This window comes from Phalacrocorax aristotelis, chromosome Z (assembly GCF_949628215.1).
Source record: "Phalacrocorax aristotelis chromosome Z, bGulAri2.1, whole genome shotgun sequence".
Taxonomy (NCBI): domain Eukaryota; kingdom Metazoa; phylum Chordata; class Aves; order Suliformes; family Phalacrocoracidae; genus Phalacrocorax; species Phalacrocorax aristotelis.
In genome coordinates this window covers 56,236,476-56,249,722 of record NC_134311.1, presented here as the reverse complement: position 1 = coordinate 56,249,722, position 13,247 = coordinate 56,236,476, and the positions used below count along the sequence as shown (strand labels likewise).

The 13,247-nt window shown below is 35.1% G+C and overlaps 1 protein-coding gene across 1 annotated transcript in view; it reads left to right on the top strand.

Annotated features, from left to right (window-relative positions):
- The window catches only part of AP3B1 (adaptor related protein complex 3 subunit beta 1), a 156,094-nt gene extending 143,360 nt beyond the window's left edge, over positions 1–12,734 (top strand). Inside the window, exon 27 of the mRNA XM_075078703.1 lies at positions 11,993–12,734. Within this exon, the coding sequence (XP_074934804.1) occupies positions 11,993–12,146 (154 nt within the window). The 3' untranslated portion in view covers positions 12,147–12,734. The remainder of the gene's footprint in view (positions 1–11,992) is intronic.
- Positions 12,735–13,247: the final 513 nt, after the last annotated feature.

Here is a 13,247-nt window from a genome sequence, read left to right as displayed (position 1 = left end):
TCCAGAGTGTGAATTATCTGGTTAGCACCCTGAATTCTGCTTTTTCAGTAAGAGCAAAGTGTCTTCTTTTAAAGCAAAGGACAATATTTTCCTTAGAAAATTTGCTGACCAAGATGGCTGTTGGGCATGGTGAGAATCCTGTAGCCTACACAGGGCTAATAACGTGTTATTTCTCTTTGTTGGATTTAGTCTTTCTTGCATTGCTGGGCATTTGTATTGCATTGCATTAACATTAACCCAGCTGGATTTTCCTATAAATTTGATACGGTCAATGATAAAATTCTGTTTCACCATAAAAACATGGTACAGCTAGTGCGATTGCACTGAAATGATTGTTGCTATTGACACCTGCTCCTCCATGAAAGAGTCCTCATTTGTTGCATCCCTGAGGGATCTATACAGTCTGCGTTCTCAGCATCAATTCCAAGACTAGGTGAGAGTGTCAATCAAGAGAGACTGAAGTGTCTGCAGTATACAGGTGTTCTCCATCTTTACCCTAGCCATCACATGAGACATATCGCATAGGGGTGGATTGTTTTGTGACTGAGTCTCAAAAAGGCTCCCTAAAATAATAGCTTAGCTCCTAGCTCAGCCACAGGTTTCCTGATTGTAGATGAGTTTCTAATTTCATCTTCCTTTCTCTTGCTCTTTTTTTTTTTTTGAAAGAAGGTTTTCCACAAAACAGATGCTATGACCAACAGCAAATAAATTGAAGATGTACTTCCTGTTGGGTACACCCCTCAGGGACTCTGGCTAAAGGCATGTTCTGGTCAGGCTGAAGTATTTAGAGTGCTTTAGAGCTTCCTGACATTTTTATTCAAAATAGAATGTATTCAGTCTGCCACAGTAGTACAGAATAGTTTGCATTTATAATGTCCACCGAGCAAAAAAAATTGTTTATAACAACTTAAATGGCCTACCAGAAATGCCCAGCAATGATAAACGTTTAGAAAATAGCCCTTAATTTGCTTCACTGTAAATAACTGGAGCTCACAGATACTATATAGTCATAATTGCACCTAGTTTTTACTGACAATAGAAATGGGAATATTGACTAATTGCTACTGTGATGAACCTTTTCATCTTTTAAATATCACTATCATTAAATTCTAGATTTAGATGAATGAATATTTGAGATAGAGATTACATAATGAATACTTTCAAAACTCTGAAAAAAAGGCTAAAATATTTTCATAGATATATACATTTTGTGGGTGTGTGTGTATATATATATATTTGGATTAAATCAACTCTGCCATGAGAGTAAACAAAAATGGAGTCTCTTGTTGCAAAATCTCATGGATGCAAGGTGTGCCATGTTTTATGTACGTGACACATACACCATGTAGGGTAAGAAAATAAGCAGTCACCTTTTCCCGTGACAAAACTGGTACAGGTTCAATAAAAGTATGTTAAAAGCAAATTTTTTTCTATAGTACTGTCGTTTGTCGTGTTTGTTTTTATTGCAAGTGGTATTTGGGAAAAATTATATAAAGAACTTCTTTCAGCTTGTCTGCTATTCTGAGAGGGCTATTTGAGTTCACTTCTTGGAATTGCTTAGTACATACCTTTTTCACAGGAAAAGAAGTACTATTTTTAAACTGATGTTCTGCGCTGTGCATGAATTATATTAACCTCTTAATTGGTCATCCCCAACTTGAGTATTACTATTTAATTATGCTTAATGCCAAAAAATTTGTATTGCCTGGTAATGCAATATATTGATTCAAAATGAATTGTATAGTTAGATACAAGTGTATCTAATGGGCATGAACAGGTGTGTGTTTCTTGGGATTTTTCAGTCTAAACATACTTGCACTCATGATGAAGATATTGTCATACTGGTGGGACCCAATTACTGCTCCTTAAATTAATAACCCTATTTAAGATTGTACTTTTGCAACAAGTAAAAACACTTAGAGCAAAGATAATGAGGATTTGAAAATAAATACTTGAAACAAATATCAACAGAATAGCATGCAGTCACCAATGTAAATTTAAATAAATGTAAAGCTATCAAATACATCAGCTATATATCAGTCTATATCACAGTATAGCAACACTTTCTTACATACATTTTTTCTCTCTTCACCATACGGCTACTGAATTTTTATATTTACTTGAAATGTAATAATCTAACTGTTAATTGAGTGTAGAACAAAATGCCATATAATACAGTTGATTCTATTTTCAAGTCTCTTTTCTGACCTGTTTTATTTGAAGTGATGGCTGCAAAAATTTTGAATTCAATAGCCAACATATGTATCAGAGCACAAAGGTGCAGATTTATATTAATATATTTGTAAAATAAATTTGCTGTACTATTTTGCTTCCTTAAGTGTAGTTACCTGCTCTTCAAATGAGTTTATACAAGCTGTTAGATTACTGGACCTTATAAGGCTGCATGCAGTGCGTTCTCATGTTCTTAACAGGATTTAACTATTTTACATATTGATCTATCTTTCTTTTGTTATCAAGGGGAAACATTATTTCAATTTTAAAGGCCTCTACTAAAAACAAGAATGTGAAATGCAATTTAAAAGAGAAATTTTTTTGAGCAGGAAATATGTCTCCTTAAATACGAAAACTTCAGAAAAAAACCCATGTATTATTTTTCTTAAAATATTCTTTCACAAGAGTGATTAGGTTAATTGTTGCAATATACATAGCTCTTTCAATGTTCTGAGAACTGTAGTGTGCTAAAAATATTTGCAAAATTCAAGGGTTGGAGGTGGGTTGAGGAGCGCATAGATGTTGACAAAGTGATTTCAACAAGAATCAGGACCAAGCTTCTATCTTGTGATTCAGACCACATCTGTGGGTACCATTTGAGTATCTAAAGACAAAGACATTGAAAGAGAAGTATTTATTCCTGCAGGGAATTAAATCAGTCTGAATAACTACACTTAGGGACCAAGTATTTTTCAATTGAAGTATGTCTGCTGTTTGTTAGTGGAGAAAGTCTAACAGGAATTTTTCCATCTTCAAGATAAGAGGATTCATAACTGAGGACATTTATTCCCTGAAAGTTGATTCTTCTATGGACCAGCACTTCCGCTCCCTGCCTCTACTTGGGCAATAAAATTCATTGCTTACATAGGAAAAATAAATTCTAGGCTGTGTCTTCTGTTTCAAAATGTGATGAGATGAAGACACTATTCAACTCAAGATTTTCAGTAATTTTCTTTTTAACCAACACGAGTCTTATTTATCCAGAAATGCCCTTCATGCTAGTGTTACTTTCAAGATACGTTACTTATTCCTCTCAGATGAATGTTTTAAAAGTTCCTCAGGTCTCTTCCTCCTTTATTCATTTTCAGCTCCATAACCTCCTACCAGGATAGGTAATCTTCATTTTCTTCACTTTGAATATAGCAAAAGACAACAGATGGTGATAGAATGAAGACTAGTTGCAGACTTTACTTGAATCTTAGAAAGACTTGAATGCTCTTATGATCCTCTTGAAAGTGTCAAAATATTGTCTACTCTTACATAAGGACCTCTGCGTGAAGGAGAGGCATTTCAGGGTAAATTGGCTTAGAAAGAAAATAATGGAAATACACATAGAAAGCATTTCTGTCCACTACCTACAAAACATGGTGCAAAAGCGTTTAATGTGTTGGCAGTAGCGTGCAGCAGAAAAGTCCGTTCGGAGCTGGGATCACAAACTGGATTTGCTTCTTCAATCTTTCACTTTGTTTTATGCTTGTGTGATCCCATTGACATCAGAATATAATATGTAATAGGATGGAGAATCAGGCTGTCTTGAACTGCCTACTACTCTGCCTTCCGCATCCTGAAGCATTTCCTAAAGAGGATGCATTGTACTCTAGTAGATTATTTCCCTTAATGACCGCGGCTCTACCAAATGATGCAAGGTAGAGCACCTTTTCCATGTTTTTCATTCTTGAAGTCTTTACTTGCACATTGCCCAGTCATTCAGTGAGATAAAAGTCAGAACCCATCAGGGTGGATATGAAGAACTGATTTTATTCAACCTCAACTCGTTTAATAGTCCATTGAATTAGTCAGTTGCTGCTGTTGTATTTTGGAAGGAATCAACAGTTAGTAAATAGTTGGGATATAAAGTTAGCACAGCGACATCTACATATCTCTATACTGCAGTTCATTAGGATGGCCTTAACTGTTGACAAGCACTCGTAGACATATGACAGCATTAACTTCAGCCCTCCAATTTGAGATGGACAAGCCTGTAATTTCAACAACCCAGCATGGGAAATCTCAGGTTTTGGAGATCAAACCTTGGCTTCCTTCAACAGTGAAGCCTTAATCTGCTTCAGAACAGCCAGTTCACATTTTGAAATAATGAGTTTAATATCCTCCATTACAATTATGAAAGTGGTCATTCTTCCTAGAGATCACTAGAACTTGGGGAGGGAGGATTCTCATCTCTTACTGTGGTGTCATAGTAGACACCTGAATTAGCAGAAAACAAGTTAGCTTTTAAACATGAAGCACAAAACAGCACTTCTGCTCATTGCTGGGGCAGCTCTAACTAGCTCAAGCACAGCGTTGCGTGCAGTGACTACTGCTTCTGGGACCTATATTTTTAAGGACATTTGACTGCACCATATAGACATGCCAGTTCGTTCAGAGCTTGCTGTTTGTAGTACATCATTGTTTAGCGTACCCATTACCTGTGTGATTTTGTGAATAAGCAAGTATTGAACAAGATGTAAAATATCTTCCACCTGTCTTTTGGAGCCTTACATTATTATCCTTTAGCAAAATAAAAAACATACTGTGTAAATAATGTAATACATAAGCACACTGCAATAGGTGAGCATTGAAATCCTGAAGAATTTGAAAGCAGCTAGACCCAATATAGAAACTTGCATAAAACGCTTAACAGAAATCTGAGGATCAACACTTGTTTTTCCCTAGCCTTTATTCCCCACCCCATGCATCAGCCTGACAGTCTGGTTGTATTCACCCCTTTTTATCATTTTGCAACCTGTCATGTCCCATTTATAGTATATTGGCAGACTGATTCTCAGAGGAAAGAGGGTTTTGTTTACAGACAATTTTGATTATCAGAGGATGGCATGCTTAGTAATCAGTTATCCCCACCCTCCCCCCCCATCTTTTTAATCCAGCAATGCTTAATGTGGGCAGAAAACGTATGCAGTTGTGCATGTAGGTAGGTAGGTTTATACTGAACAAAACCCCATTTAAAGGGGTCATCCTGGAAGATTTCTCTAGGTATGTCATCTTCCAGTTTGTACTAAATTTGGAAGAATCCTCAGGCAGAAAGTTGGTGATCAGACCCCATCAGCTTACCATAACTAACAACTGCATCTGCTTCCAGCATGTCAGAAAGGAAGGGCTATCACCTGTCTATGGAGGATAAACAGTATAGAAATTTCTGAGAAATATAAATTGTTTCTTCTGTTTGAATCCAAACATATGTTCTCAATAGCTGACAAACAGGTCTTATAAATCCAGGAAGACTTTTAAAAAGACCTTTTCTGCTCTATGTGCACACAGAAATCTTTCTTAAGATTTTTTACTAAGCAATTGGCCTGTCGGAGAGCGCAAATGAAGTGAAATCAACCTCTGGCAGTAGCTTCTTTGACGCAGTTATGTGGACTGTTCTGCTTCTATGGTTCCTTAGCTGTGGGGCTCAGTCATCTTTTTCTACTGTTCTAGACAGCTGCAATGGGTAGCTGAGTAAATAAACTTGGAACAGACATGCAGCCTTGATTTTGCTTCCTAACTTCTCAAGTAGGAATTAACAAGAGAGCTAAACACCCTCGGCAAAACAGATTCTCTAGCAGCCTTTACCTGTAGGAGACAGAATTTTAAACAGAATAGTATATCCATGTCCACAGTATTTCAGCCTTCATTGTAGCCAGAAGTTGTAAACTCTTAATGTTTTCTTGATATATGATAGAAGTAATTCTAGCTTTTAAAAAAAAAAAAAAGCACAGCTAAGCGCTAAGCTAACCATTTATGTTTCTTTTGCCAGCCAGGACTAGAAGTCTTTTTCTTTAGTCATTATTCTTAGGTAAATATTTATATTCCTAGAGAAAATGAAGACTGAAATTTTTAAATATGAAACTGTGAAACTACTCATTCAGTAGTTTATACTAGATATTCCTTAATTTCTTAATCAAATTCTAACGTTCCAAAACCTTGAAGTTTTCTCCCTGCTAACAAAAGGCACCTCTATATGTTAAAACAGTTTTTATGTATTATCAGCATATAAAGACTTTATTAACTGGTACAAAATACTTGACCAAGAGAATGCCTTTCTACAACATCATTTTAAGGCCCTAACATTTTAAATATATTACTGTATTGAGCTTGCATGTGGATTACAAAATTTTAAAATAACTTTAATAAATTAAATTTGAGCTCAATATTGAAAGTATATGAGTAAGTCATTTTAGATATGAGGTTAATCAAAATAGATTGTTCTATCGTAGCTTATATGCTGTCCACTAGAGGGCAGCACTGCTTTTTTATCTGAACACTGTAAAGTGAAAAATACGTGCAGCATTTTCCTTGAAAAACAAACAGGAACCTTCTGAGCCAGTTGTTTAAACAGAAAACATTTAACACTTTAAAAAATTAACCGAACAGAAGAATATCTTTGATTTGAAAGATGTCTGAGCAAGTTTGATGTTTTAATAAATTACTGTAAGCTAACTTACTTTCTTGGAATTAAATAATTTTTCTGCAAATTAAAATTTATAGCCTGTTTTAAAAATGGACTGTATGTAATTCTCAAATACTTATTAAATGTCTGATTCTTTAAAAAAATTAAAACTATAGACTAGATGAGAAAACAAAATAGATTGAATATTAAAATTACAATTTTCTGGGTGTGAGGACCAAATATTTTGATTCAAGCTTTTAGCTTATTGAAGTTTTGGGGAGGAGATATAAATACATATATATAAAAATGCTGAAATTTTGAGCTAAAGATAAATTTGGGGGATGATAAAAAGTTCATACAGTATCTTTGAGCATGTGGAATAGTGCTATTTATTGGACAATAAGTTCAGAAGACTCACTTGCATTCCTGCTTTTCTGGTAGACGTACAGTGCAACTGCTTACTGGCAGCTGAGGACACACTCAAATCTGTTTTGGCAATAGAACTAAAAATGATTAAAATATAATATGGAATTGATAGCACTTTATTTTACAATTTTATTATTTTATTAAACCCAAAAATAGTTAATATTGGAAATAATTATGTTGTGGTAATGAATTAGGTATTTTGAATGATATATTCTAAGCTAGTGTTAAAATAGCATGAAATGTACTGCAAAAAAGAAAATGTCCAAATTATAATAATATTAATTTTAAAGAAAATACAAATCAAATTTTATAATTAATAACTAGTGATAAACATGGGGTTTTTTTCCTGAGAGGTTAAAATCACAAGGTTAAAAAAAGGTCCTTCTTTTTGTGAGTATATTTCTCTTATGTTTTAGTATTAAAAAATAATAAAACTATCCGCAGGTCAGAGCTAATAAGTAGCAATGCTACTCCAAATATTTCTTGTTCATGTTCTAAGGCTTACTCAGAAAACAAATACAAGTAATCAGTAATTTAGCCAATTTTTAGATGAAATGTTAATTATAAAGTCAAGCCCATACATAAATAGAATTTATCAGAGCAAGGTGAAGATTCACAGTACTGAAACTATAAATATTTTTGTTGTCCAGTTAATATACTGGAAGGTACTTCATAGTTGTTCATTCTTATATTTACAAATTGAAGACTAATTGACAGTAGTATTTTTTTCCGCTTTGAATATATTCATTGCATAACTTGATTACACATTTGTCAACTTTGGACTAATTATCTTTCTACAGCTAGGGCAGGGCATTGCATCTTCTGATCGTCTTTCTTACTAATAGGATTCTGTCTGCTTCAGCAGGCAGTAATTGAAGGCTTCATGTACAAGATTTAAAGAAAGGGTGGAGAAAAAAAAAGTTTTAGCTTCCATGGGCCATTGTCACTGTTTCTGGTAAGCAGTAGAACAGAAAAAGAAGAAAATTTAGCTTGACTAGAAAAATCAAAGAGGAAGAAGAGCACCCGCCAGGAGAGAATGTATGTTTTAGTGCTGTTGAATTATGCGTAACAAACCCTGCTCTGCTGTAAACAAATGTCCCGACAGTGATTGTTCAGGTGTAAATTTACTTTCTCCAATGTTGAATTTTAAAGAGCAGCTTTTGAGTGAGTTACTCTGTTGCTGTCTGTTCACTGGTGTGGAATTTTCATAACCTATAAAAATGCCTCTCCTGTATACTGTAGCTATCTTCTGTCTACAAATAGAGGGAAAATAACTGCTAGTCTGTAGTTAGGCTAGTCATCATTACAAAGTCATTGTTTGGCAAATGCTGTCACATTGTAGTATCTGACACTCTGTTTTCTCTTCGTATCAACTATAAATCAAATATTTTTGTGTGATAATCATTAACAAATCTTATTTTCGTGGAAAGTGACCAAGAATATGTGCTGGCTTTTTAACTCTTGAAAGACTGAATGACTTTCTAAAAATATACAGTACTTTATTGATGTTGATTTAGAATTTGATTCTTAATATATATTTTCTTACTTACTGACAGGGACTATTTCTATGTAAAAATAATCTATGAACCCCTTCTCCTTTTTTGCATGTCACATAGCCTCAGAATAGTTAACATTCTTTTTAAAGAAAAAAATAATTTAAAAAACTCAGAATATGCAAATGTAACTCACATTGTTATGCTTCTAATCTGTCTTGGTTTTTGTTTTTAAATGGGAAAAGTATTAACAGCTGCAAATCTTCCTGAATATTTTTAATGAAGTGAAATCAGTTTTAGAATTAATATTATCACAGAAAGAAAACTAGAAAATAACTGCAGTATAGCAGAAACAGCCATCTTGAAAGTATTAGTAAATACTTGGTTCTGTTTTCTGTATGGTATTCTCATTTACTGTCTTTCATATTCACTAATGCATCCTTTGTTGCAACAGAACCATGCTAATAATATAATGTCTTACGTTAAAAGTTGTCCATCGGACAACTTCTTTCTTTCGGACCTACAAACAACTAATTTACAAGCTAGACTTTAATCTACTATAGTGCAGTTTCCAAGGCTTATTTCAGTCTATGATTTCCGATTTCTGGTTTTAATATCTCTTTTCCAAATTTTGTGTGTGTGTGTGTGTGTGTGTGTGTGTGTGTGTTCAAATTCTAACCTTAAAAGCCATACCAACTTTCAGGAAAAAGTAAAAAATAATTACTGACCTTGCGGGGAGAATAAAAGTTTCTTACAATGTATAAATACCTACTATAGAGAGTGATTAATTTTTGCTGCTGAAAGATTTTTTTTTTTTAATGGCTTTCTGGTCTAAGTATTTAGTTGAGCACAACACATATTTTGGAGAATCTACATGGGCTTCTCATAAGGGTAAGTGTATAAAGGCAATAGCATGTACTTAGTAGAAAAAAACAGCTACAACCCAGATCATTCAATGACAGTATATTTAAGACATCTACATAATTAGCAGATCAGTTTTAATGATAGTGTCTTCTAACCAAAAGTCAACTGCTTTATCCTTTTGTATCTGTATTCAGTTTCAAAGGTCATATTTATTGTCTAACCCTCTTTAGAAACAAAACTATCTACCCTACTGTAAGGAACAGATTTAGATTTCTGAAGTTCAAAAACAGCAGTAAAACCCATTGTGTGGTTCTTCTTCTGTACACCCTTTTTTAATGACGAAATAAGTCATCCTGTTCTGTTACAATTCTTTTTTCACTAAGCGATTCCAGATCGGACACCATTGATACAAACCGATTAGCCACTGCTAGTTATGCATACTAACACTCTGTGTAAAATTATCCGAGTATCAGACCCTTTGCATCTTGCAAACCACATACACACTCACATTTTATTAATTTTGTGTGTTTTGTTCAGAGGTATGAAAAAGTGCTGTTGATCCTCATATGTGATTTTGCAAATCCACATGTAAAAATATCAGCACAAAACTCATCACTGATGTTTTGGGCCACCTTGGCTTTCACAGAACTGACTTTGTATCAGTTTCACATTTTAATAAAAGAGGGTAAAAACAAGCCTCGGGGCTATGAAACACAGCAGGAGTGCCAACTACCAACCTATTTATGTGCATGCTCAGACATAATCTGCTTCTGTGTTGTCCCAAGACGCAACTGTTAAGTAAATAAAGTGACTAATAAGACTATTGTTTCTATAATTATCCCCCTGTCAAAATCAACAAGAGAAATAGTGATCTTCTACATTGCAGTGCAAATAGATGAAATCATTGGTATAACTAGCTAAGTAGCCAATTTTTATAGTATTAGCGTTGTTTTAGAACCTCCTATTAAAGGGAGAGGTCTCTGAATGTATCTATAATCTGGACAAAAGAAATAGATTGACCTGTGATGGGTGACATTAGAGAAGTGCCCCATGTTTCCTTAATTAGTATAATGTGTTAGGAGATTTTGATATGCTTAGTTTAAAAAGAAAAAAGACAGAAATTACTTCTCATTTGAAGAGAACCTGCTTCCTGCTTAAGTGGCTAATATTTTAATTAAGTCTGGAGTGAAGTTTTTTTGAGTATCTCCTGATAAACTCCCCCCTTTATGTTGATGGTAATTAAACAGATCCCCAAGGGCTTGGGTAGGCGCTTTGCGAGGCCCATGCTAATTGTCAGACATGAGACACTGACCAGTTGGTTTGCTCTTGAATAGCCGACAGCGTGCTGTCAGCCCAGCAGTTTGATTTTTCTGTATTGTGAGCTGTTGTCAGGGCTAACTGGGTCCTATTGTGGCTGAAGATGTTGTGCAAATTGAGGCAGATGGCTCTGATTCAGACACGTGTCATTCAGAAAGAGGAGAGGAGATTGGCCCTGCAAAGTGGGGTCAGACTGGGTCACAGACCTGCTCTACACTTGTTAGTGTTTTCAAAAGCCCATGTGCAGCAACTTTGCTGTTGTCAAGTAACGGGGGGGGGGGTCGCGGGGTGTGTGTGTGGTGTTGGGGGGTAGGGAGAAAAAAAAAAGCATGGTGTGCTCCTTGTGGAAGATGGAAGACGAGGCTGTTGCCATCCTCTTCCTTCCTGTCTCTTGGGCCTGGCTGTGCATGCAGAATGAATTAACAGGATTGACAGAAGTTCATTGTGCCTAAAATGGCTTTTCAGTCAATTGTGGTGCTTAAAAGGCTAGTTTTGCTTTTAATTCCATGTAATTAGTGGGTTCTTCATGTCTTGGAATTTAGTAATGGTGCATTAGTCCTAACTTTTGTTTATCTGGGGGGGCACTGTATTTGTTTTGTAGGGTTTATTAATAATGATAAATTATATAGAAATACTGGCCACATTTTTGTGATTAAATATTCTGGAGATAAATTCACAGATGGAATGATTTGGTGTCTTGCTGTTACCATCATTCCAAATGATCGTGTTGGATGTTTACAGCTTTGAATATTTTAGTTTGAACTAATTCCCAAGATGGCAGGAGGATGCACTTCTCTGAAAGTACAACAATTTGGCTTCTTGGAAGTGTTCTACTACATTTAGCATAGTTGCATTTTCTCTGGGGCACCAAATAATGACAGTTATCCATGGAAAACTCCATACAGCTGAATTAAAGTTGCCAGTATGCACTAAACCAGTTCTTGACTATTGTAAATGAACTGAAGAATCAGAATTTACATAAAAATTGATTTAAATGGATTTTATTGTTTGCACTATTAAATACACAATTTTGCATGATACTTTTTTGTCCTTCTTAAATGCAAAAATATTTACACAATGCTGAACAAATTCTTTCTGAAGAATTTATGGAGTTTTTTATGGTTTATCCCCTGAAATGCATTAATGAAATTGGAGGCATTTTATTATATTTGAGCTCATTTAACTTTTGCAGAAAGAAATATTAGCAGTCTTTGACCTTAAGATCCTCAGTGATTTTTTTTCTATTTTTTATTTTTCATTCCTCCTCCAGGTTTGCAGCTAAGACTGTGCACAGTGGGTCACTGATGCTAGTCACAGTGGAGCTGAAGGAGAGCTCTACAGCACAGCTCATAATAAACACCGAGAAAACCGTGATTGGTTCTGTTCTGCTGCGGGAGCTGAAGCCTGTCCTGTCCCAGGGGTAACCTGCTTACATCTGGACTTCAGAATCTGGCACACAACAAAAGTGCCTGGCATCCACTACTGCTGCCTTTCATTTATAATAATAGCCCTTCCATCTGGCGGTGGGGGAAGAATACACTCTTGACATTCTTGTCTTCTGCTTTAGAATGCTAGTGTGTATCTATCATGTATGCAAGTCCTTTCCTTTTTTTTCTGCTTGCTAACCAAAGAACATATATTTTACTGTCAGTTATCTGTGCTTCTAAATATATTTCCCATTTGTTCTACCCTAGTCCTTCCCTCTCCCTTCCCCTGCTACCTTTCTTCCCCATCGGTTTTCCCCACTGTAGTGGACAAATACTAGATGATAAAGTTCAAGGGAAATCACACTGCTTAAAAAGTGAGTTAAAATGGCAGATCAGTTCCAGCAATGTATACAACTACTATGTGGTTCAGGGAAATTTTGTTGCAGAAGTGTAAAAATACAATAGGTACAGCAAAATGGTGTTTGCTTTCTGGAAATGCTTGTAAACCTGAACTCATGTATTAAGAGCATTGTTCCCTCCTACTGCCATTTTCTCAAATAAATCTGTTAAGATGCCAATAAAGTAGCATTATGAACAGAGGCTCCCTCTTTCTTGTTTTGGTAGAGAACTGGTAATGATGATCGCCGGTATTGTATATAACGGGTTAATTAAATACTAACAAGGTTGGACACTACATATGCATTGGCAAACTGTTCTTGTGAAAGTAGCCAGTGTTTGTGCTCCTATTGTAATTTTCTGCTATGCGGTTACATTTTTGTTAATAAACAAAGACAGTAACTGCCTATTTTCAAATTAGCCCATTCATAAAATACTGATTGAATTATTAGAAATCAGTATTATATGAAATCACAGAATCATAGAATCATTAAAGTTGGAAAAGACCTCTAAGATCATCAAGTCCAACCGATAAAATACTGATTATTTGACTATTGTGAGAAATACTGTCATCTAGCTTAATAACTTATTCAGATCTTTGCTTCAAATTTCTATTATAAACAAAGATTAAAATGTCTCCTACCTGTGCATAAACCAGGGCTTGAAGCAAAAAGAAATTCTTGACCGTATCTACTGAACAAG